Genomic DNA, 26,969 nt, shown 5'->3' on the forward strand with positions numbered 1-26,969 from the left:
TGAATTTTAACCTTCGTATCCCGGTTTCATACCCTTCATCCTCTGTCCAAATGGGGCGAGGTGGGGCGGGGCGGGGCCCGGCTTTCCCGGGATCCACTGCCATCCCTACCTGCCTTCAATCTCAGCACGAGTTTTGATTTTAACCTCCATCCTTATTTTATATCCTTCATTTTTTATTTAAGCGTGGCGGGATGAAGCTTTTAAGTTCGTTTCTCCTTCTATTCCAACACTAATTTTGATTTTAACTTTTATCTTATTTCCTATGTCACATGGGTACGGGTGCAATACTTAAAAAAAACTTGAGTGCTAAGGTGTAGAAATATGATAAAAATGTATAATATATATATATATATATAAAAAATCTAAAAATTAAACATAAATGACTCTGAGTAAGTTAACTGCACTAAAGGTCAAGTTGACTGCATCGAGTGCGGGTGCAACACAAGCGCATCACCTAGTTGAAGAGTCCCTGTGACGTAACTAGTTTCGTATCTTCCATCCTCAATTCAAACGGGGTAAGGCGGGACGGGGCCCAGTTTTCTGGTCCACTGCCATCCCTATTCTTTATTAATTTTTTTTTATTTTTGTTAATTGTATAACAACAGCGGTTCCTCTCTTTCGTAGTGTCATCTTAGATAGATTGGACAGAAATACTGATATATAAAAGTGAACAAATAATAAAATATTTAAAAGGACCGTATGTTGTCAAAAACGGCTTCATTTATAGCAGACAGCAGCAGCTCTCCTTTCTTTCCACTCAACCCCACTTCACCTCACAACACCCCCACTCTCACTCTTTACTACTCTCTTGTTCTCTGTGTTGTCCAGATCTCCCGAGTGTGGTAGCGTAGCTCGAGAATGGAATGTTAACTGGTAAGCAACCGAATGGTACTTGACCCTCATCCATCTGCATTATTACCATCGCCTGGGATCTCCCTCTCTTCCCTTCTCCAGTAGAAGTTAGAAGAAAGGAAGGGGGGAAGAGTATCTATCCCGTTCCCCCACACGTTATCTTTTTTCTCAATTCGGGCTCCTGAGATCTCTTGGCTTCGACGGGCTTCTCCAATGGGAGTGATCCAGTCGAATTCTTCCTCTTCTTTTTTCTTTTTCTCGGGTAGCAAGTGCTGACAGATCTAATCTCTGTGAGATTTTCGCCGATCTGAACCACGTTTCGCCATTTCGATTCTCCTCTTCCTCGAGGATTTATGTCGCTTGGCTGTTTTCTCCAGAAATGTGTGCAAAAGTTAGTTGCATTCCCACATTCTGAGGGTCTGGAAACGATCCATTTGAAGGGTTTAGAAGTGCTCTTCATGCCTTTTTTTTTTATCTTGCTGGCTCTTCATTGTCACTTTCTGCTCCTTGGGAAGCTTAGACTTAAGGCATTTGGCTCTTGAGAGCAGCTCCCCTGATGGTGTCGTAGTGGATGTTTCTGTAAAGGTGGAGTTCACCATACTGATGAGTGTGAGACCTTCTCTCTCTCTCTCAGAAGGTTTGGTGGGTGGATCTGTTGCTCCTTTGTCAGGTGAGTATCGAACTTCTTCTTCTTCGATGCTTGCTGTTCGTTTAATCATGGACGGAATTGATGAAAGCGTGCTTCGGTTGATTTTTTCGTCATAATGCAGATCATGTTGATATTGAGCTCTAACTCTTTCATCTAGATCCTTTCCAATTGATCAATTGCTTCTTCTTCTTCTTCTTTTAGCAAAACAGTGAGATTTCAGGACAAACGTTTGTGGGATGCAAGTCTGTTTTCCACTCCTCATAAGTATATTTTTGCCAAGAAAATTGTGAATCTATTTCAGGTGTCTGCAGACTTCCTTCTTAGGATCTTGTGGGAAGAGAAGTAGAAAGAGAAAAATCAGGGGCCATAAATGACGATCTCGGCGGTACAGGATCCATTGCTTGGAGAGACGACCTGTGGGGCTTTACTTCAAGAATTGCAGGTGACTGGATTGGCGTTGATGTGGGATTTGTTCTGTTTTAGTAGCTTCAGCCCCTTGTGATATAGTCTAATGGCTGTGCCGGTCAATTTTTGTACAGTTCATGATCTTACAGCATTTTTCTTCTCTCTTTTAAATGCTTTTACTGTGTTGATGTTTGAAAACCTCGAGAAATAAAATGCAGCAAATTTGGGATGAGGTTGGCGAAAGTGATGAGGAGCGGGATAAGATGTTACTTCAGTTGGAGCGTGACTGCTTGGATGTCTACAGACAGAAGGTCGATCAGGCCACAGAATCACGGGCCCATCTTCTTCAGGAATTGGCTGATGCCAAATCCGAATTTGGTATCCTGCTTGCAGCTCTTGGGGAGAGCAGCTTTATTGGCATGGTATGTAATCGTAATCACAGTCATGCATACAACTTGCTTTGAGTCATTCTGTATCCTCTCAGTTGGCAAAAGCATGAACTTCTCCCTGTTATGTCTTTTGGCAAGCTTGATTTGTTGCTACAGTTGCGTGATCGTCCTGTTTCAGTGATGGTCATCATGTTATCCATAGAAGCATGGGGCCCTCTCTGATCGGATACCTTTTCCAAAAGATATTCAACATGAAGGTTTCTCTGATTGATTCAACTCGTGGATGTTTGTCACAGCCTGAGAAAACTACTGGCACCATCAAGGAACAGCTTGCGGCTATAGCACCAGCACTTCAACAACTCTGGAAGCAAAAGCAAGAGAGAATAGAGGAATTTGCGGACGTTCAGTTGCAGATTCAGAAAATCTTTGGAGAAATTTCTGGGAGTTTAAAACTGAGTGAGCAGATGGGAATGCCAAAGGTGGATGAGAATGATCTCTCCCTTATGAAACTGGATGAATTTCATTCGCAACTGCAGGAGCTTCAAAAGGAGAAGGTCGTCACCATTACAATTACCATTTGAATTTTTGGTTTATGCATAATATCCAATAACAGTCTACCTAGGTCAGCAGTTTTCAGAGATGAACCAGCAGAGTTTGTGATATGTTTGTCTCTTTTTTTGCAGAGTGACCGTTTGCACAAGGTCCTTGACTTTGTTAGCACGGTGCATGATCTCTGTGCTGTTCTAGGGATGGATTTCTTTAGTACTATTACTGAAGTTCACCCAAGCTTAGATGACTCAGTTGGTGTTCAATCAAAGAGCATTAGCAATGACACTTTGTCCAGTCTAGCAAACACTGTGCAATCACTGGAAGAGGACAAGAAACAAAGGCTTCAAAATGTATTTTTTCTCTCTTTTAAGAGCATAGGTTATTCAAGGTGCAAGATGATTATGGCTCTCTTCTCGTGGTTCATTCTTTCTGCAGTTGATCATTAATATATTTTCACAATGATGCAAGCTAGCCTGGATTGGTCTGAACTCTGAATGGCTCCTGGTTAGCATGCTATGATAAATTAGAAATTCTTTGCAGTAAAAATTAAGAAAACTGATGTAGTCATGCAATTTATGTTAAATAATTTTTTGCTTAATGGTCACCCCCATGGAAGTGGCTCTTAGCTTTCTCCTGTTCATTTGTTTCTATCCTAGTGTGCTATATATATGTCACATAATGTAATGTGCAGACTTTGTTGATAATTATCCCTAGCTCTTGGAAATTTTATTCTCTCTTCACTATAAAAGATGATGCAACCAAGGCTTTTTTTGGCTTGACCCATGGGCAAAGAGGAACAACAACTTGGTAAATTAATTTCCGAATCTCATGGATTAGTTTGGAATCAAAAGGAAAAAAAAAAGAATGATCAAATTTGTGATAGAGCATATTGAGTGAAGAACCTTTTATCTTCCATTGGAAGGACTTTTTCAGAACTAATGAAAAATTTAGGATATCATAAATTAGTTGCTTGGCTAGTCTCATTCAGGAACTCTTTACTTGGATATTTTTAGCTGGTATATATGCACACTTCATATGATGACACTGCACAAGGGTGAATATGCCCTCAGTTATATTTGTTCTTTTGTTCATTGTTTTCAACTTTTCATTTGTGTGGCTTAAACTTGTGATGCTTTTATTAGTGATCTTACTGAATATTACTTTGATTGTCTTAATGAATCAATTGACAGAAACTTAATGCAATTTGTAATGTCTCATTGGTATCTGTGGCTGGATTGGTATTGTGTGCAATTGGTGGATGTGCTGCACCTCGTTTCATAATGCACCAAGCTATATGCATAGTGACAGATATAGGCGATATTGTGAAAATATTGTGACTATATTGCTGCAAATTCATAAAACAATATTAAAGATAAAATCTCACAATATTTTGAAAATATTAGAAATTCATATACATTGCATATTATTGCGATAATATCACAATATTATCAATTACTTTTACTTTTTTTACTTCTTTTCTATATCTTAAATATGTTTTTCTTCTTTATTTATATTTTTTACTTGTTTTGTAATTATATGTGTATCATATTACCTAAACAGGTTATTTTCTTATTTCTGCTATTTTTATAGCTTTTAAAATTTTTTAAGCACCATGATTTTCCCAAGATTTTCCTAAGATTTATCAACTAAACCTATATTATTGCCATGCCGAGATATAGCTGAGACTAATATTTGTGACTATGGTTATATGACCATGTTCGAAATAGTTAAAGGTAGAATCATCTTAGACTGGTATAGTGTAACTGGCTTGGGGAACATGACAGTTGGAATGCATATCATAAGACCAGGAATCCTAGATATGTAATTCATGGCATATCTTTTGTGGCTTATAGTCTTTGATGAGTTTCTTATAGGGTCTCAGCAAAAAACTTTATTTATTTGGTTGATAAAGCTTTACCCAATGTAAGGGCACGTTAGTATGTACAAGCATCTAAGCAATTGTATTCAGGTTGATTGTGTATTATCTGTTCTATTTGTCAGATAAAGGGTATGTAGAAAGGCAACTTCCTTTTTGAGGAAAATATGTTGACAAAATTTTCAGTTTGAGAAGTGTGCATGCGCATGTGAGCAGCTGCATATGCACATCATTGGGAGTGATGAAATACTGAACTACTAATTAATCTTGTATTCTTTCATCACCGTTTTCATCAGAGAATGATGCCTACTCTACCTTGTCATCAGGAAGTACTTTCTATTTGTGAAGATGATCAGGTCATTCAACCACTTATCAAGTAATTATTGATGATTGGAATCAGATCAGCTTGGTTGATAATTGATATGGATATTTGATTCCCTTTGTAGTGTGGCAAAATACTATGGAGGCATCATAATTTGAATTTTTTATGGCATATCATCTTGGATGTTTGGATAGTTTATTAAGTTAAGAAATATTTATTTTCTTTCTTATTTCCTTGTTGGGAAATCTGATAAGATGAAGATGGTAATTATGACCTTTTTGTGAGAAGATAGTGAGCCAGTTTGATAGCTCTTTGTTTCATTACAGGATATATATCATGTATTTGTTTGCTAGGTGGCTCATCCTCTTAATAGGGCCTACTTTTAGAATCATGCCTGTCATATAAGTTTTGCTTCAAGGAGAAGAGCACCTCCAGTTCTAAGTCAATTCCATTCTGTTGCCGATTTAATTCTTGAGATTGTCATGCCATAATTTCTATTTCCATTATCTTCAGCATTATTCGAGCCCTTTAAATCGTGATGGGGAAATTTGATTATATACTCAAATATTGCAGTATTTTTTTACAATAAGAAAAATATAGTAATGGAAAAATAACATTATATTTTCCATGTCACCAGTTTTCAAACTGTGCAATAGTAGCATGGTTTGTCATGACATTATATTGATATTTTCCTGAATTATTCACCATTTTAATTAGTGTTTAATCTTTTACAATTTTGTATGCATTTCCTTAAATGATTGAAACTCTTGATGTCTTAAAAAAAGAAAAAGAAAAAAGAAAAGTTGTCAAGAGTCCACACAACATCTTGATTGTTGTTTCCTAGAGTTGATATTTTGTTACTATGTTTATACATTAAGCTACTTAGTCAAAAGTGGCAGCCGATGTCTAGGTGCCAACTACAAGCCCCTAAATGGTCTAGCTGACTTCTAGGCAAGGCTAGTCGACCTAGTTGGAGCCTGAAAATATTACAGAAAAATTATAGTAATCGCAAAGAAATTAAGAAACTATAGAGTACATCAATTATAGAGAAATTACAAACATTACAAAAAAAAACAACACAAATTGTAGAGAAATTACAAGGAATTTGAGGAATTAACAAAATTACAAAGAAATTATAGAGTTATAGAAGGTACAAAGATTATAGAAAAAATTATATAAAATAAAAATGCTTTAAAAACAACCCAATGCAATTGATCTTCAAGGAGAGAGAGAGAGAGAGAAGCTGCAAAATCCTACCCAGCCTCTTTTATTTTGATAAAAAAGCAAAAATGTTCGTCTATGGCAAGGTTGACTATTTGACGGTCAAAACCTTTTTATCGAAGTCAACCTGCACACACCATAATTCTTTTTGTGTATACATGGGCTATAATTTTTTTCTTTTTTTTCCTGACTAGCTAGGCCCACTAATTCCACCCTATGTCACATAGGGCACTTATCTATGGCAAAGTACCCATATCGACACAGGTACGGGTGTAGGACACATTCTAGATCAGGTTGTGTGAGACCCGATCCAAAACAACATTTTTTTGTTTTCTAGAGAATACACCATGACCACTGCCTTTTAGTGGCATGGTAGCAGGAGGGGAAGGAGGAACAGAAGAGGAGGAAGATGAAGAAAAAGAAGAGGAGGTATAGGAAGGAAAAAAGGAAAAAAGAAGGCGGTGTAGAAAGAGAGAGAGAGGCTTGGTCCTCCCTTACTTTTTCTTTTTTCTTAATTTTTTAGTTGGATATGGATTTTGATCCAATCTAAACCCAAAACATTGTGTGTGTGTGTGTGTGTATAGCCATACCACCGTACCCACAAATTTGGAACTTTTGCATATCCGTACCTAATAGGTCCCACTTAAGCGCCAATTAGGCCTTTTAAGGGCCTGGTGCCTACGCACTGACTACTGTTTTTTACTATAGGGAACCACCATATTGGATCTAATGTAGATAGGTTTCACTTCTCTTCTATTTCTTACCAAGTATCCTGTTAAGGTTAGAAATACAAAACCATTAGCAGTTCAGAATGGGATTCAAATCGTTTAACCTGATCGTTTAAGCCTCTTACACCCATGAGGTGATCTAGGCTTGGATTCGTCACGTTGGGCTTAGTTAAACATCTGATGGACAACCCTAGCAATGGCATCAAAGTATGCAACCCAAAACGAAGTTTGCAGTTCAAACCCTTACAAAATGTTCTCATCAAGGGTAAGTTTCTCCTTTTTTTGTTGATTTTAGTACTTTGTGCCCCGCGCTGTTGACTTCATGTGACATCTTATGGAGACAGGTGCATTAAGTTAAAATAAATAGTTAAACTAACCTGAAATTACTCAACATAATGGGTTTAGATTTCTTACAATCCAGAGGCCTTGTCCTATATCTGCTTCCTCAAAAAGTGCTTGTAATTCAATATGTTTTGTTCTTTTAATGTTCTAAACCCATTATGTTGAGTAATCTCAAGTTGGTTTTAGTTAATTAAATGCACCTGTTCCCATAGGATGTCAGTGTTGTGCAAAAACTACTAAAATCAAAACCTACTTATATAGCTGCTTCCCCAAAAAATGCTTGTAATTCAATATGTTTTGTTCTTTTAATGTTGGATCAATTAATCAAACTTCCGGTTTTTGTTTTTGTTTTCCTTCTAGTGACGTACATTAACCTATTTTTTGGTGTTCCTAAGGGGCATGTGTGCAACACGGACTCACTTTGTCAGGCCTCACGTGCCTTACTAGAACATGGGGATGGCTTTCTTCATGAAAAGTGGCTCGCAGTTCCACATGACCAAACCCTAGGTTGCTAGAATTTGTGATTGACCTCACTTTTGGTTCTAGATTTTGACCTTAACAAAGCAATAGAAGCACAGTGTGCATGTATGACTCTCTCTCTCTCTCTCTCTCTCTCTCTCTCTCTCTCGTGGTCTTCCAAGAAACTTTTGGTTTGTGCTGCACTTCAAACAACTGGAGCTTAAGGATAAAGCCTAACCTTGATCGTATGACTTCCTTTTTTCACATGCTTTAGTAGCTTGTGCTATTGCCTCTTTCCATTAAAATTTTAGTTTGACACTTGCTTCTTCTTGATGTTTGATTCCAGGTGTTGCTTAATCATTTCTGCTTTTGTGGTTTTTAATATAGCATTAAAGGTCCTAGCTGCTTAAAATGTAGATTTTTATGCTTTCAAATTAGAGCTTGACATAAAATTAATTGAGTTCAGTTTGTTTCAGCTTCAAGAGCTAGCTGGACAGCTATGTGATCTTTGGAACCTGATGGACACGCCTATGGAGGAGAGGAGCTTATTTGATCATGTGACCTGTAACATTTCTGCATCAGTTGATGAGGTCACTGTACCTGGGGCCCTTGCTCTAGATCTGATTGAGCAGGTAACTTCATCTGTAAATTTTATCATTCTGGTATGAAGGAGAGAGTTATATTGTTGCTCTTTAATGCCATGAAGGCTGAGATGGAAGTCGAAAGCCTGGACCAGCTGAAGGCAAGCAAGATGAAGGAGATTGCTTTTAGAAAACAAGCTGAGCTTGAAGAGATATATGCACATGCTCACATGGAAATAGATTCAGAGGCTGCTCGTGAAAAGATAATGGTCCTCATTGATTCTGGGAATGTTGATCCTTCTGAATTACTGGCAGACATGGATAATCAAATATTAAAAGCCAAGGAAGAATCTCTCAGTAGAAAAGAAATAATGGAGAAGGTTGAGAAATGGATGTCAGCCTGTGAAGAAGAGAGCTGGCTTGAAGACTATAATCGGGTAATCTTTGTTTCGTTGTGCTTTCATGCCACGTTTATAGGTTTTATCATTAATACAAGTCTGTTTTCTGTAAAGGGAACATGCAAACAACACACGTTTAGTTCCCATGCATTTAGGAGTCTTAGCAGTCCATATTTTACATTGTGTGTATTTCACTGAAACAGGACGATAACAGGTATAATTCCAGTAGAGGAGCTCATATAAATCTCAAACGTGCAGAAAAATCCCGTATTCTTGTTAATAAAATTCCTGGTAAGTAGAGATTACAACTTTCCTCTTACATACTATAGTGGTCTCATGATCAAAGACAATGTATAATGGTGATCTCAGGATTCTCTCTCTCTCTCTCTCTCTCTCTCTCTCTCTCTCTCTCTCTCTCTCTCTTGTGTGTGTGTGTGCGCATGCATGCATGTGTATAATACCTTTTCATATTTTTAATGCTTCTACCTGCTTTATTTGTTATTATTGCAGCTCTGGTGGATAGCTTAGTGGCTAAGACACGAGCATGGGAGGAGGAGAGGGGTGTACCATTTATTTATGATGGAGTTCCTCTGCTTGCCATGCTGGATGAGTATGCCTTGCTGAGGCATGACAGGGAAGAAGAAAAGCAAAGAATGAGGGTAAGATTGGAGATTCTTTTTTATATGCAAATGTTTTCAAGTTTTATATGATATCCTACGGGAATAATCTTGCACCATGTCTACATAGGGCAAGTTGCACTCATTTAGAAACATCTTAGAAAAGTGATGGCTGCCAATGATAATGACTAGCTAGTTGATAGCTCTGGTACCAGAATTATGCACTAGACACTAGTAAGTAGTAACTGAAAGAAGGCAAAGGTGCTTTGGTTGTTTTGGAGTTATAAAATTCCATATCTAGATGATTTGCTTATAATACTTGGCATCAGGGACAATTCTTGGCCTTTGTGTAAATATCATTGTTGATTCCCGCATATTGGTAGATGTCATAGTTTCTTCTATAAAAAAGTGAGCCAATTTCTTTATTTCTAAACGTTCTTGAACCAACAGGGAAAAATATTATCAAGAATCTTTTGTTCTTGTTATCTTTGTTTCTTCTGATTGCACCATCCTATCAATTAGATGTCAAAGTTTCAGACATTATTTACTCAATCAGACCTTATAGACATTACGACAGTGTGTTTACTAAAAAAAATATGCTTCGGATCTAATTGAATTGATGGAAAAGGTGGCCTTTCTATTAAAAAATGTTGGTGCATTGTGGGTCATTGATTTTTAGATTCCTTGAAAACCTGTACAAGTGTCAAAGTCTCTTGATTGAATGTATGTACTCTGCAAAATAATGGATACCATATGTGTATATCTGGGTTCACAAAACATTCAATGAAAATACTAGAATCAGTAACGGTAGTAGTTAATATGCTACTACAAATAGTAGTCCTAGACCTATATATATGTTCCATGACATACATTTGAAGGTAGTAGTTAACGGTAGTAATTAATATGGTACTACAAATAGTAGTCCTAGACCTATATATATGTTCCATGACATACCTTTGAAGTCTTATCATTGGCAAAAAATAATCCCATCAGGTCAGGATTCAAAATAGCTGCCTTAATCTTGTTCTGAAACCTTTAAAGCTTTGCTTTCACTTTTGCTGCCTTGTAAATCCTCTAATGGGCAAGTTACATTGCCAGGACCAGAAGCGGTTCCATGAGCAAGTCACAACTGAGCAGGAAACTCTCTTCGGTTCAAGGCCAAGCCCCAACAGGCCGCTCGGCCCAAAGAAGGTTGTAGGTCCGCGTTTAAATGGAGGTTCAGTGAACGGCACACAGAACAGAAGGCTGTCTTCTGGTGTCCATCAGAGTGCTGGCAACAGCATCCGTTCTGCAAATAAAGATGGAAAGTGTGATCATCCCAGGCCTGCCGCCCCTGTAAACTATGTTGCAATCGCCAAAGAAGAGGCCACTTCGCATGTGTCTGAATGTGAACCAGTTCCAGCTTTGCCATGACAATAAATAAGATTAGTTTTACTAGTGTTTTATATGAATCCTCGGTGTTTATCATATCTAAATTAAGTTTTGGTCGGCTTGATAGCTTTTAGACTAGATGAAATATATATACAACTAATGTAAAAAAACGCATTTTGGCTTCAACGGGCACCTGCCACTTTTACTATTTCCTAGTAGAGAGGTTGCTGTTCTTATTGACTATGTTGTGTTGAGAAAGCAAAACCAATTGTACTAATGACTGACCCTGAAACTTGAGGTGCCTAAACATAAATTTGCCATACATGAGGCACCTACTGTATGGCAGTGATGGCGTCGGAATGAAATTACAAAAAGTACTGTAGGGTAAAAATGATATGTTTTTTGAAAATGCCTCACAATTTTTGAAATCTTCCTTATGTTCAAATTCGCAAATTTTTTTAACTTTAAAAGAACCTTTTTACCCTTTGCACAACCGGACTTCATCAGGTTCCGGGATATATCCCCCTTCCCCCCACCCACCAGCTTTTTCAAAAGCATTTATCATTGGGAGGAGGTCATGACCCTTACCTTTCCTTTTTCTTTTATGCCCCAATAGAACCTCTTATACCCATTTATGTCCGTCAATCTTCCAGTCGGTCCCTAGTTGGAAATGGCTGGATGTGAAATTTTTTCTTTTTATTTTTCATTCATAACCAACCATTTTTTCAGCCGCCCACTGGTTGAAAATAGCCAGGGTGGTAACACCTCACAAGATCCGAGCTATCCCGATCATTTTTCAGCAAATGGATGGTCAGAAAGTTTTGAACTTTTTTTTTTAAAGTTATTTACATCCATTTTTTGGTAATCCACTGGTTTGAAAATGACTAAGATGATTGCACCCTGTAGCCTAGAACTATCCCGGCCATTTTCTAACTGGTGAGTATGATGGCCCCGCTTCAGTAGTTGTTTGCAGATATATATATATATAGAGAGAGAGAGGCTTGCTTCAGGAGGGCTTGTAAAGAAGTTTTCACCTCTTACATATTTGGTAGAAGTGCTGAGCTTTTATTGTTTCTCCTTCGTGTTGTCCCAGGCTCAGTGTAACTGACTCTCCTAACAATGTACATCTCCTGTGAGGCTTATTCCCTAAAAAACGTGATTAGTTTTAGAAAAGCTTTTGATAAAAGTAAAACCAAGAGAAAAAAGTAGTTTAGATAAAGATAACACATTGGTTATCACATCTATGCATTTGAGATGAGTGGGCTCTATTCACCTCAAATGCATGGGGCCCCAGAAAGAAGGCACCATGGCCACGACTCACAAATGTGGGCCAACATCTCCCACTTGGCCATGAGAGTCGTTCATAAAATAATTCCGTGATTTACCTCCCACTATTCAGGAGTTTTCACTTACATTGAAATCTAGTAATGAGGTGTTGCTTTTTTACATGACTTGTCCATATCAGTAGTTGACAAATAATCGATTAGAATCTCATTCTTTTCAATCATGTAACGGATATAATAGTACTTTACCATTATATGTTTGTTTTTGGAGCTATCTGCAGGCTAATAGCATATTGATTATCACAGTATATTTATACCGACCCATCAATTATTTTCAGCTTCAAATCTATGAAGCGACTTATCCAGATGGCAAAAGTAGCAACCATGTTATATGGTACATATAGAGCTACACAACCCTATTTCTTGTAAGACAAAAAAATAACACTACCTCCTAAGAAAAAAATATAACCTGAAGAAGATTTTTTGTCATCCCTACTTCAAGCAAAATCAACATTGGAATAATCAATTATCTCTAAATTATCTGCTTCATAACACAATTTTTAAGTTTTAAGTTTTTCAAATATCTAAATATTCTTTTAACAACTTGTTAATGAGATCATCCAAGATTACTTTGATATCAGCTTACAAGATCTACAACAAAGCTAATGTCTGATCTAATATATAACATAATATACATCAAGCTTCCAAAAACGTGAGAATAAGGTAGATTCAATTTCTTTTGTCCTTCACCACCAGGACAATAGTTCTTGCTCAACTTGACCCCTTAGCCACAGAAGTTTCTATTGACCTACAATCATGCATTTTAAACTTTCTAAATATATGATCAATATATTTCTCCTAATTTAAAAATAAAAGTATAGAGCTTTTGTCTCAATAAATTTTTACTCCAAAAACATAAGATGTTTCACCCATGTCTTTCATTTCAAATTGAGTACTTAATCATGTCTCAGTTTTGACAATCATATCATTGTTATTTTCAGTTAGGAGTATATCATCCACGTAAAAAGATAAAATAACAAATTTACTCTTACTTTTTTATTGATATACACAATGGTCAAGAGCATTAGCCAAATATCCAATATCACATATGACTATAAAATTTTAAATACCATTGACGTGGTAATTATTTAATACTATATAAAAATAATTTCAATTTATACATTTTATCTTCTTGACTATTAACAACATATATCATAAAAGTGGTTTCCTTCTTATCATCATTCAAAAATGTAGTTTTAACATCCATCTGAAATAGATCTACATCATAATATGCTACAATAAACAAAATTATTTTGATGGATGCAAACTTTGCCATTGGAGAATACGTATCTCTGTAATCCATTTATTCTCTTTGCGAAAAACCTTTCGCTACTAGCCGAACTGTAAATTTATCAATGTTTCAACCAGACTTATATTTTTTTTCTTAAAACCCATTTACACTCAATGGGTTTTCTTTCCTCAGGTAAATCTGATAACTATCATACATGGTTTTTCTCAATATATTCAATTTCTTGATCCATGGTTTTTACCCCGTTTGATGATTCATGTGAAACAATTTCTTTAATACGTTGAAAAAATTATATTTGTTCTCATGCAGAATAACCACCGTCTCATCAACTTGTGCATCATTGATAAATCATGCAAATATATAATGTTGGCTGTCTACTTGGCATTTGTTGCAAACACAGGCATAGCAAAAAAAAAAAAGATATGCTTGACAGTAACGTAGAACACAGGCATAGCAAAAACAAAGATATGCTCAATCAGTTGAACACAGAAAATAATTGATGCATGCGTCTGTATGTGTGAAGAACTTGGTAAGAGATTGTAAAGATATGGAGCACAACTTCCCAACACAGTCCGCTACCCATATGGGAATTGCTTCATCAATGGCTGGGTTTTTAGCATAAAAACCACTAAAAACACCAGTTTTGTCCTTCTGAAGCTCCGTTCTCTCAAGATCACTTTTTCTAGAGGCAATGGTTTTGTAATCCTCTACCTGCAATTATAAAATACTTGTTCATCTCAAGTTTTAGTAACAGAAGGATCAGAAAAGTATGATGGCATCCATTTATATAGACAAGGGCTTCCAAAAACAAAGAGGCTAAAAGGTACTCCACATACACTTTTGTTTTGGGCATCAGAAACAACAGATGACAATAATGGATGCTCAGGAGCTACAACCAGATAACTAGACAACACAAAAAGCAAATGCTTCATAGATTATATAAGGAAATGGCTCATTACAATTTAAAAAATGCAATGTTTTCAACAGGCGATATTGATATGCAAATGTTTTCACTAAAAAATTGAATGGAAAATATAGTTTTACGTTGCCCCAAAGATAGTCAACTTTGGACCGCTTTTCTGCCCATCAGTACATAGAAGTCAATCTCAGCCCCCTCTGACTGGCCAATCCAATTCCATTGCATTCTTTAATGCTTTCAGGCCAGTCCAGGCTATCCAGGTCCTCAAGAAGACGATCAGCATATGCAGTTATCTGCACCCACTGTCGCATCTGCTGGTTGAATAAACAGAGGAAGATTATCAAATCACATAATTATTGACCTCAAAATCCTAGCCAACTTGTAAGATACTAACTTCACTTATTACTAAGTTTATAATAAGGTGATCACACATCAAGAAGATCACCTTTCTAATCACAGGATAACCACCACGCTCACTCACACCATCCACCACCTCCTCATTTGCCAATAAGGTTCCAAGTGCAGGACACCAATTGAATGGTACTTCTGCCTAGCACAAAATATCATATTATTAGAAGAAATATAAGTACATGGTAATATGCCAACCAACTGTTAATCTAATATGTGATGAGAGAAAAGCAAATAGGCAAGATCTCATAAACAGTAGCATATTTTAACCTGATAAGCAAGTCCTTTTTCAACAATTGAAGAAAGATCCATTGTGTCCATGTATAATACTCTGGGTCCGTCATGGATATTTTACGGTCCCAATCATATGAGAAACCTAGGGACTTCAGCTGCATGCATCAAACAACATAGGCACATGTATGTATATGAGAAAACTAATTGCATTCATGAACCCACAGTGATAAGCTACCTAATAAAAATAAATGCATCCAAAGCAACCAGCCTATTGGCACTCACAAAAGCACTCCAACCACTGGTAAGCAGGTGCCGCCTTGGCTGCCCTGTAAATTGGGAGCAACATCAGAAGTGATATCTGTGTTTGTAAAGTCTGCATAACAATCTAAACTCCTTAAATTAGAATACCAAGAAAGAAGAGAGTTGGTAAACCACAGTGGGAGATATCGTTGTATTATGGGAGGCTATAATATGCATAAAAAATCCAAATATTAAGACTGCCTAACTCCACAAGAAAATGGTTCAGTAGGAAAGTGAATCACCAAAAGCAGCAAAGTAAATCACTACATACTGAATGGTCTCTCTAACCTTATTGCTGATCTTCATATGAGGCTGGTCTCTCTAACCGACAAGTAAGATCCACAACAAAAACATTGGATGTGGGAACATGGAAGACCATGCCTGTAAGTCTCCCATTAAGCTCTGAAAGCACTTTTCCAACAGCCTGAGAAAGGTAACAAAGCAAAAAATGTTAATGTGAGTATATGATAGGCATCAGCTGCACAAAGACACCAAACATAGTAAGAATTTATAAGAAACAAGTAGCAAAGATGATTTTAGTGAGCATGTAGGACTCAAAATGTCAAGTTTCAGCTAAACACAAATTGCTAGCAATATAAGTATCACATGAGAGAGAGAGAGAGTTTATGCAAATAAAGCACACCTATTTTAGAAGTACTTCCAACAGGAAAAGCAAATTTGAAAAATCCATTGGCTTCACAATCACCATAGAGGGTAGTGCAACAAATTGCTAGCATTATAAGCATCACATGAGAGAGAGAGAGAGTTTATGCAAATAACTTTTTGTTAGTGACAATTATTTTCCTGCCATCGACCACCAAGGTTGAATCATCTAGGACCTTAACAGTTCCTTTTAACCTCCCATGTGTTGAATCATACTTGAGCATGTAAGCCTTCAATAGAAATCAAGGAAATATAAATTACCATTATTTGTAAATTTGAAAACAGAAAAATAACAAGAAAATATACAAAAGTGATTATGTTACATTATGTATAAAAAATTTATTATATATTTATGGATACAAGCCGAACAGCTCTTTAAGATGACAAGCCTAAAAGAGTCAAGCCGAGAAGAACATGCATTGTTCGTACTCGTCTTGGTAAGGTATGATGAGCCAGATCGTAATCGGCTCATTAGTTAAATGAGCTGAACACAAACGAGCTTAAGACGAGGCAAACTGAGTTGAACGATGAGCGGTTCAGTTCGTTTACCAGCCCTAATAACAATTGATATTTGATAGAATGAAAAGGAAAAAAATTCAGAGGATAATTTTCATAAAGAATCAATTAGAGATATTTATTTTCCTTTCAAGCTTCTTATTCATTTGTTTTTAACTGCGTATATTTTTACTTCAATCCTAGTATATTTTTACTTCAATTATTTACACGACACCCCTATAGCATCCCGCACCCACTCTGCAACTGCTCACTCATTACCTGTATTTATTTAAAGATAAGGGTCAGACTTCACAAGTCTCAGTAGGTTACACGTTAATCAAAAGCACACATACATAATATTAAGCATACATATAACCAATACAAATTCATGGTAAAAACATAACAATCATAATAATTGATTTCAGTTGCACATTAACAAAACATATAATTAATTTACATAAGAACAATAATATATGCATGTTTTCAGTGATAAATATGATATGAATGCAATTGCATAATTAAAAAGTGCTCATAATCAACTAATGCTTTGTTTCTCTTGATCATTAACTACATCGAGTACATGTGGTCCCGGACAGTCCAGACCACTTAAGTGTTTATTATGCTATATGTTTTAATTTTTTTCAAGTGATTGACTGAGTTAAACCCACCAAGAGCAGTCTCTGACTAAGAGAAGCTCTCTTAAGTGGCTACAACCTCGAAAAAGGATTGATCCTATACTTTTATAGAAGGATGGACATACCGCATAGTACTTAATATTAGTAGTCCAGGCCCCTTAACTCTCATGGACCTAGGACCATCCGAGTTATTGTCACTCGTAGCATTTTAACAAATTTACGGGTTCAAAAAGTTTGTACCGCCTACTCTCCCCAAGGTAGACATGGATCTCCCGATTCAACATACCCTTGTAAGGCATACTCAGAATCTTGAAAAGGTTTAGCTTTATTAGGCCATTGGTCAATGCAACTATCACATAGGAATAATCCATTGTAACAAATAAATTCCTATTCGGAATCCCATGCCATACATGCAATATTATATGCATTCATATCCCTATATGCATCTCATATACACACTATATGTTATCACATTATATGTATCATAACATTGCATGTACATCATAAACATGTTATTGTTCATAAACACATGCAGTGAACATAAATATATAATGAGTATTAAATGAGCATACATACATAATCACATGTAATGTAACATCATCACATGCTAAACAACATAATATAAAAGCATGTATAATATCCATATTGCATGATATAAACATCATTGAAAATATGCATTGGTCTCTAACAATTAGTGTATTTATTTGGTTCAGTTATGGAACCAAACCATGTCCCATTGGTCCACTTTTGGAGCCAAGACACCAAAATCATGAGACTTTCAACTCAGAACTACAAAGACAAAATTTTAATAGTCAATGTAAATTCTGTCACGACCAAACCACAATGAGTAAAAATATAAAATTTTAACAGTAGATGGATGGATGTGTTAGCTAAACATAGTCATAAACCTTGCCTCAATTGGAGTTCAGAGAAGGGAGAAATAAATAATTTACTGAAACTGGTTTTTCTGTTTCTAAACAATCTTGCCTGATTCAATCCCTCTGAAAGAGCTTCAACCAACAATTTTACAGATGAGTAAAAAATTATGTAAAAATTATTATAGCTAGTTGGACATGTCTGAAGAATCTCTCACATAGATTAGGTTCAAACTTTATCCCTTCTGTGAATTAAAATTCACAAACCACATCCTGTTCAGGTTCTTGGACAGACAATGTTCCAAAAATTTTTAAGTTTTAGAACCATCTTTCGGGACTTTTAATTAACAGACCTATGTCACCTGAGCTAAAAACAAAGGGAACCTCTTTCCTTACTCTGTAGAGTTTTTTGCCCTACCTTATGAATCTTCAAGTAGGTCTATTCCCATAACCTCCGTGGGGCAGGGACGAGGCACACATAGTCCTCTAACATCACAATACCCTATGAGGTTTGTACCGCCTTTCCTTCTCCAAGAAATACAGAAGATCGAGAGGGACCCAACTATCTCTTTGAGATCAAGACAAACTCAGTCATTTCTAAGAGCCCAGTTTCACCGCCACCTCATTTGAATCGTTGTTCCAAAGTTATTTTTTATTAAAGTCATAGGTCACATTCCAGTGCCATTATCTCATAAGATAACCCTATCACGCCCTTATGCATGATTCATTCACACATGATTTGATGCATAATTCATTCATAACATGCTTTTATTCATAATACATGTAGCATTCAATTCATGCTCTCATGCACGATATATGACACATTCAACTATGTTTTAAATGTATGATTCATGCCATAATTCATTCATGCCTACACACATGATTCATTCATTTCACATTTATATGCATGATACATTCAGTGCATACATGACATGTTGTTATCATGAAAAATTTTACTTTCGCAAGTCAATTTGACCTTTTGAAAATATTTAATAAAAACTCGCTTCCATTTTGAAAATATAGGGAAATTAAAAGAGAATGAGACTCGTCTGTCGGTACGAGGTTCAACCGTTCCTGGCGCCATAACCAGAGGTAATCGAACCAAGGATCTAACACTGTGCCTTGCTTGCTTAACTGTCTGAAAATTTATTCTAAGTCCTAGAATGCACAAAGACTCGTATATGTGCTATGATTTTTGGAAAATATCATTTAAAAATATGATGCATACTTTGAATTATTGGAAAATCCTTTTGAAAATGAGATAATCTTGAAAATCAATTTTATGGAAGAAGAAAATTTGGATAATTTTGAGAAAATTGATTTTTGAAGAGAAACTCGGCGTGTGGCCCTATGATGCAGTCTAAGCCTATATGATGTATGAACGCAGTTTATAAAACTCTTTTTTGGAAAAAGATTTGAGAAAAATCATTGAGAAATCTCTCTTTGTTTCAAAAATATAACTTGTATAAAAGTGTTTTTTGTGCCTTATAGAATTTAGAACAAAATAAATTCGCTATATATCCCATTAAATCCTAAAAGGAGGTTTTTAAAATAAAAGTGTTTGAAATATGCAATGATTTTTTAAGATAGTTTAAGAGTGTAGGTTGTTTGTAACTTAAAAGAAGATAAATATGAGTTTCATTTGTATTCTAACTATGTCCATAAATATGAACTCCACTAGGTTTATTAACTTCTTAGAAGAGGGTGCACATGTCATTCATGTTGACCATTGTAGAATTTGAAAATGTATATGAATCATTAACCATAGCAATTAATTTTAAGAAAATAAACTATATGCAAATGCAACGCTAATCTATGCAGAAAAAGAATTTTCCACTATTTTTGGTATTTGATTATAATTTATATTGAATAATTGAATAATAAATAAAGAAATAAAGAAATAAAGAAGAAAAATAAAAGAGAATAAAGTCTTGACCTATCCTATAAAATCAACAAACATGTTAGTAGAAATATGTCGGCTTTTTAGGATTTATCCAACAATATTTGAAAATTAAAGGATTTATCTGAATATAAGCCTTTTTCCCATGCATTCATAAAATAAAAATTCTAAATAAACTAAATGATGGATGCATGATTTAATAAAATATGAAACTAAACTAATTAAAAAATTAGAATTTCGGAATTAAGAGAAAAATAACTAAAATACCCTTAAAAATTGATAATATTGGCAAAATAGGGTTACAATTAAGGGTTTTCAGAAAAGAAATTTGAAATATGCTTAATCCGAAGACCAAACATATTCAAAACGATGCCAAATCAGGTGGAGAGCACTTTGACATGATTAAGAACATGATCAAAATCAACAATCATGAAAACAATTCATAAAAATAATAAAATAAATGAAAAAGATTAAATTTGCCAGTGTTTCAGCAAAATGGGACTCTACGAACATCCAGTCTTTGAGAAACAACTAAATAACATACCAAACAACATCTAAAAATCATGAAAATCGACATGAACATTGCTAACAACCTTAAAAATAGCATATAATTGAAAAATAAAATTTTATGATTATTCAAGAAATAAATATTAAATAAAAAAGAGAAAACAAACTATTAAACATGCTATTTCATACCTGTCATGGTGTCAGATCAAAACAAAATATCAAATAGAGAAAACAATTTATAAACTTTAATAGAGATAAACTAGATATCTCAATAAAAACAACCTATTTTATAGATCAAAAAAATCATCTTCGGTTAGGGAGATATGATTCCGACAAGATGCACTTGATTCTAGCCTATGCTTGACGACTCAAGAAAGACAGATTCTGGTTCCTAATTAAAATAAAATAGCAAACAACCTGTAAAACTCATAAAAATTACACAAAAGAAACTAAACATATAAACAAAGAGATCATTTTTTATGGATCAGAGAGATTATCTCCGGTTAGGGAGAAATCACTCTGGCAAGTTGAATCAAGATCTGAACCATGCCTGGCGATTCAAGAAGAATATATTTTGATTTTGAGTTTCAAGAAAATAGTAAACGATGGTGAAAAATCATAAAAATCACACCATAGAAACTAGACACAGAGAGGGATCAGTCACTTTTTATGGATTGAAAATACAATCTTCGGTTAGGGAGATATCACTTCGGCAAGATGAATCTGGATTTGAACCATGCCTATTGGTTCAAGAAGAATAGGTTCTGATGTTGGATAAAAATAAAATAATAAATGATAGTAGAAAATCATAAAAATTTTACAAAATAAACTATATGCACAAACAAAGATGCTGCTTTTTACATATCTGAAATACAATCTTCGATAATGAAGATATGACCCCGGCAAGCTGCTTCTGATTCTGCACAGCGTTTTGACGGTGCAGAAAACAGGTTTCAGTTTTTGAATTTATAAATGGGTCATCAACTGCCCAAAAACCGTAAAAATTTCAAAGATTCAAGAAAACATATGCATCTAACCCTCATAAAAAATTTAGATCTAAACAATGAAAATATGCACATAAAATAACGATGTTAACACGCGGTCAGAATAAAGATTTGCACAAGGCTGTTAAAGAAAATTCAAGAACTTGGTCTAACATGCCTAAAACACAAAAAAACCTATAGATGCAATATTTTTTGATTTTTTTATGGATGAAATAACAAAAAACTGAATCTAATATGCATGTAAAATAAAGAAAAATATAGAAAACAAAATTGCATGGGATTTTACTTTAATGTAGCCATGAGAAAGAACGTTTCGATCTATGAGAGATTGGATCTTGTTCTTTCGAGTGGCTGAGACAAAATCGATATTCAAGCATCAAAAATGTGAAATAAAAACATGGAAAAACAAGGTTTACCTATGGTTGGATTGTTCATGGATGATCTCATATGAAAATAAGGGGAAGAAGAGAAGAAAAGAGGGGGCGGCAATAGAGGAAAGCAATAAATAAATAAAAAGAAAAAAGAAAAAAAGGAGAAGAAGCTATACCTTGGGGTTTGAAGGAGGGATCCAAGGGAGAGAGAAACTTGAGAGGGTTGGAGAACATGTGGGGGTCGACCCCTATGTGTCCTATTTACAAGATTTTTTTAGAGTTACGGTGAAGAGTTCTGATTTGATCGGGACTCTTCTTAATTAAAGAAGATAAATGAGGGGAGGGTGATTTTCCTAGAGTTCTAATTAGGTTCTTAACTTGACTTTTCTAAATTGAACTAATAAAAACATAATAAAACCCTAAACAAATTTAAACACTTCCAAATGTGGCGCCACCTAGGTGGGCCCCACATTTGTTTTTTTTTAAATAAGTAAAATAAAGATTTTAAAAGAAAGTTAAAAGATAAAAGTGAAAGTGAAAATCAAAAGCCCTAAACTAACTAAGAACCTAAATGGATTGAAGAAATCTCAAATGTGGCACCACCTAAGTGGGCCCCACATTTGGTTTTTAAAAGCAAATAAAAGATTTTAAAAATAAGTGAAAATAAAAGTAGAAGATAAAAAACAGGATGGAATCTTAAGCCGACTAAAATTCTGAAATAATAAAGGACAAAATGGCCAAATGAATCCATAGGTGACGCCACCTAGGTGGGTCCCTTCCAAAGTGAAATTGGATCTGAAATCCAAACTGGATCCAGATCTGATGCATTAAAAAGGATAGTTTTCTTAAAGGCATTTTAAAGCATCAAATGTAAATCACTAGGTTTGGATATAAGATATAAAAGTTGATTTTTGAATCTCAAGTTTGAAATTAGCAAAAGATTTGAATTCAGATCTGGATCCAAAGTTTTAAAATGATAAATAGATTTGGATCTCGAACCATGAGTCTGACCCATGTTCAAAATGATGAAAGATCCTGGACAGAATTGGAAAATGAATTTTAAATCTTGATAAGACAAATGAAATGTCTCCTGGATCAGAGATGGATTTAACAAGTGGATCTTAGGTCATGAGTAAAGTAAAAATGGATCTTGGATCAAAGAACGGATCTGAGATAGCAAAGTGATTGGATCTTGGATATCTGATGGAATAATCCAGGTTCATAAAGCAAATTGGATCTTGGATATAAGTAGTAGAATGAATTGAATAAAAGATCCAGGTTTGGAATAGAAATTGGATATTGGATTCGATACAAATGTGAATTGAATCTCAGATATAGCTAAAACTTCATAAAATAATTGATCCGAGCCTAGATTGGCAATTGTGCCAGCTTGGGAAATGATAGAATTGATATTCTGCCTAAAAATGATCAGGAAATGATTTGTCGCCTTGCAGGGTGAAGAGTGACACTGAAAAATGAGGTTTGAACTGATTTAAACTGAATCGAACTAGGTTCTAGGGTTTTTAAACTTAGATGAACTAAAAAGACACTAACTCAACTAAACTTTTAGACTGAATGATCGAGAAATAACATCATTCTCAGAGAAATAATGAGAATTCATTATAGAGTGAAATGAGTATCGAGAATGTGCTAGGGTTTGAGCTGAAATGAAGATCAGTTATACTAAGATGAACTAAATCTGGAACTTAAACACTAGCTAGGCTGACTAGGGTTAGCTCAATTTGAGCTGAAATGGATTCCAACAATAGGGGAAATAACTTTGAACTGGAGCTGGACCACTTGAACTTCTGATGAGCTCAAGTTAGACACAAGGGAATACGATCTACTGGAATTGACTGACTCTGGTATAATTGGCTTGAATTTGAGCTAAGAATGAGCTCATTTCATGTGAAATAAACCAATTTAGCTAGAATGATCAGAAATGAATAGGATCTACTCATCATGAGCTCAGAGGAGCTAGAAATGACTGTCATTCTAACCTTTATGAATTTAAAATGAGCTTGGTTGGGTCTGACTGATAAGGATCTAAGGTGACCTAGGGGTAAAGTGACACCTATACTGGGATAGACCTAGGGTTAGACTCCTACATTGATCCATAAAGGTTGTCATTTGCGAGAAGGGGTGTCCAGAATGGACCTGGAAAATTTGAGGTGTTTAGAGATGCCCCTCTTTGCTACTTAGCTGATTGAAAGTCGAGCTTAGTGGCAAAGAAAAACACACCAAATTTGGAAAAAAAATGTGCCCCAGTTAGAAGATCTGAACTAGGTATGAAAGGATTGATATTGGATGACCCTCATAGAATGAGGTTCAAGTTTAATCTCTTACCTGAACAGGAAGAAAATTCACCTCATAGAATGAGGCTCAGACTTAACCCTTAACCTAAACAAGAAGAAGATTTACCTCATAGAATGAGGCTCAGGCTTAACCCTTAACCTGAACGAAAAGAAGATTCACCTCATGGAATGAGGAATCCTAGAAAGGGGTGTAACAAACTCCCGAAAAGCCTTTGAGAAAGGGAAATTTGAAACAAAGAGGCTGTCTTACGACCAAAGATTCAGGTTTATCCCTTAACCTGAATGGGTGATAAGAACAAAATCCTCAAAGACAAAAGGCTTTTGATAAAAAGGAGGTGAGGAAACCATGATGGGACTTTCGGATTTTGCACAGAATCTAAAAGAGTTGCAAAAGGTGAGAAAATAAGGTCCCTAAAATCTTTGAAAAGGGAATTTAAAAAGCGGGTCTCATGACTGAGACGTAAAAAGAGCTTTTAAAAATATAGGGGGCCTTTTGCAAAATTGCAGGTTCAACCTTAAACTTGAGCTGGAACAGTCTATGACGGGACAGTGGGGAAAACAGGGAATGCGCAAAGATTTAAGAGCCCGAGCGCTCAAACCAAAAGAAGAGAAGGATCCTCAGATCCTGAAGAGGGATAATAAAAAGGTGCAAGGATTCGTCAAAAAGAAGTCAAGCTTTCACTTCATGTCAGGATAGCCAGGAAAAAATGTCAATGTCATAGAAATTATAGTTAATCAAAATTTTTGATAATGTGCACGTGTGAAAGATATTCCTCTTCTACCTAGAGTATTACCTTCAATTAGGATAACTCATAGAATCAAGAATCAAATTCAAATTGTTGCTATCGGGTTTCTTCAAGGAAGCTATCTATTTTTTTGGTATGAAAAGAGAGCAATCATTCTCAGTTTCATATAAGCAAGTGAATGAAAAGATATTGACAAAGCATTTCACATAAGTAAAGACGATTTTTGGCAATTTGGCAGTTTGATATCTGGGGTTTACTTATCATATCTCTTTGTATTCTTTGACTCATAAGCTTGAGATTTAAGCCCTTGGGGTTTGGCATAAAGTTTGGCTTATCAGCCTTCAACTTGGCGATATTTTAAATCTTTCTTAGAAGAGCTCATCACATCTTCCTTCAACTCAGAGATGATCAAAGCCTTCCTTGTCCCTGAGGATTAGACTCTCAGGTCATCTTTTGTCTTGGTGACAATCATAAATTTTCTCTGGTAAGCGCACGTCACAAGTTCCTTCAACTTGGAGATAATCTCAGTCTTTTCTTGGAAAGGCACGTCACATCTTCCTTCAACTTGGAGATGATCCAAGTCTCTTTTGTCTTTTCTCTTGGGATCTAACTCTCATATCATCCTTCAACTTTGTGATACTTGAGAGATCTATTTTGCAGGTAATTCATTATACTTGAATGTTTGGAGAAGTGGAGTGGGTTTTATATCGCATAGGATACTTTCACTGCCTTGTTGGCAGAAGAACTGTCTTTAAAAATGTTTTTTTGCTATAGTCAATATCAATTCATTTCTGGCTTCTCAACATCATTGAATTTTTCTCTACCGGCCATACCGAGGATTTTTCTTTCATTCTTTTAGTTGACCAAAAGGAAAAGCTTGAATTTTCTACTTATCTCGCAGAAGTTTCACCCTTTTGAAAAGAACACAGGAGGTAGTTCGAGGTGAATCTTTGTGTAATGAGTTGAATTTTTTTTTGGAATCAATGAATGTTTCTGATACTATATTAGCAATAAATCTGGTGACCCTTTATGAAAGAATTACTTGACATCAAATTGACGAGATCCTTGACTTGATTGGACCTCTCTTTTTCCCCAAAGAGAGACGCTCAAGCTTAAACCCTTACCTGAATGGGTGATAAAAAGGACTCCTCTTTTCCCTAGAGAGGAGGTGTTTGCAAAATGGGTCTTTCAAAGAAAAATTAAATTTTCGTCAAAACTCTATAATCTTAGGCTTCCCTTTTTTAAAGTGGCCAATAATAAAAAGGTTGAAAAGGTATCATAGATAAGTGAGTTCCATCACACTCTTTCTAGAAAAAAGGGTCTTCTATGAAGGGGGAGGACAAAATAAGCTAAGGGGCCATAAAGAAAATGAGCTTTTGTTGATACTCTCCCTAAAAAAAGGGTTCCTTGTGTAAGACAAAGGTTGTTTTGCAAACAGTCTGCAAAGAAACGAGTCCCTTCAAACTCTCCTTGAAAAAAGGGTTCTTACGAACAAGACAATGATAGTTACAAAAATGCTGGAAAAAGAGTTCTTGCGAATAAGACAATAATAGTTGCAAAAATGCTGGAAAAAGTGTTCTTGTGAACAAAACAATGATAGTTGCAAAATTGCTGGAAAAAGAGTTCTTGCGAACAAGACAGTGATAGTTGCAGAAGGCGTGAGTCCCCTTAAACTCTCCCTAGAAAAAGGGTCTCTTACAAAAGTTTTAAAAATGATTGAGATATTGGGCCAGTTCAAAAACTGGTTCAACTCGAAGGTTGGATCTTTGAAAAAGATTGGTATTGATAAAAAGCGATCAACCTAGAAGTTGAATTTTGAAAATCAGCTGAATAAAAAGCTCAACTCGAACGTTGAATGGATTTGATAAAACATCAACCTAGAAATTGAATTTGATAGAAGACCAGCCCGCAAGCCGGATTTGACAAAAGACCAGTAGGAGCACTGGATTTGATGAAAGACCAACATGAACACTGGATTTGATGAAAGATGACCAGCGCAAGCACATGATTTGATAAAAGACTGATGCTCTGAGAGTGCTTGATGATTGTGATGGGAGTTTTTCAATTTCCTCTCTTGATCTAAGAAGATTCATGATTTTGAATGGATTGTCATAGATAGTTGTCGGGTCTCAAGATTATCCCTTATCCTGAATGGGTAGAAAAGAAAATCGATGAAAATTGATGTAAAGATTTTGTTTGATCTTGCTTGCATACAGAATGTTTGAAGTGAAATAAATCTTCATAAC

At 35.6% G+C, this 26,969-nt stretch overlaps 1 protein-coding gene across 1 annotated transcript; it reads left to right on the forward strand.

Moving 5' to 3' along the window:
• The first annotated feature begins 1,871 nt into the window (after window positions 1-1,871).
• LOC149813039 (65-kDa microtubule-associated protein 1-like) lies at window positions 1,872-10,937 on the forward strand. The gene is made up of 9 exons (XM_089990705.1): window positions 1,872-1,943; window positions 2,125-2,328; window positions 2,592-2,849; window positions 2,979-3,194; window positions 8,269-8,424; window positions 8,499-8,810; window positions 8,975-9,062; window positions 9,282-9,430; window positions 10,487-10,937. Exons 1-9 carry the CDS (start codon window positions 1,872-1,874, stop codon window positions 10,799-10,801), a joined length of 1,770 nt encoding a protein of 589 aa, XP_089846831.1. The 3' UTR covers window positions 10,802-10,937.
• The last annotated feature ends 16,032 nt before the right edge of the window (window positions 10,938-26,969 follow it).

The sequence above is a fragment of the Nuphar pumila genome, chromosome 16 (genome assembly GCF_984573655.1).
Source record: "Nuphar pumila chromosome 16, dmNupPumi1.hap1.1, whole genome shotgun sequence".
Lineage (NCBI taxonomy): Eukaryota > Viridiplantae > Streptophyta > Magnoliopsida > Nymphaeales > Nymphaeaceae > Nuphar > Nuphar pumila.

Coding starts and splice junctions, on each gene's coding strand:
- LOC149813039 (XM_089990705.1), top strand. CDS start 1,872: ATGACGATCTCGGCGGTACAGGATCCATTGCTTGGAGAGACGACCTGT. Junction 8,425..8,498: donor CTCTAGATCTGATTGAGCAG/GTAACTTCATCT, acceptor AATGCCATGAAG/GCTGAGATGGAAGTCGAAAG. Junction 8,811..8,974: donor GGCTTGAAGACTATAATCGG/GTAATCTTTGTT, acceptor TCACTGAAACAG/GACGATAACAGGTATAATTC.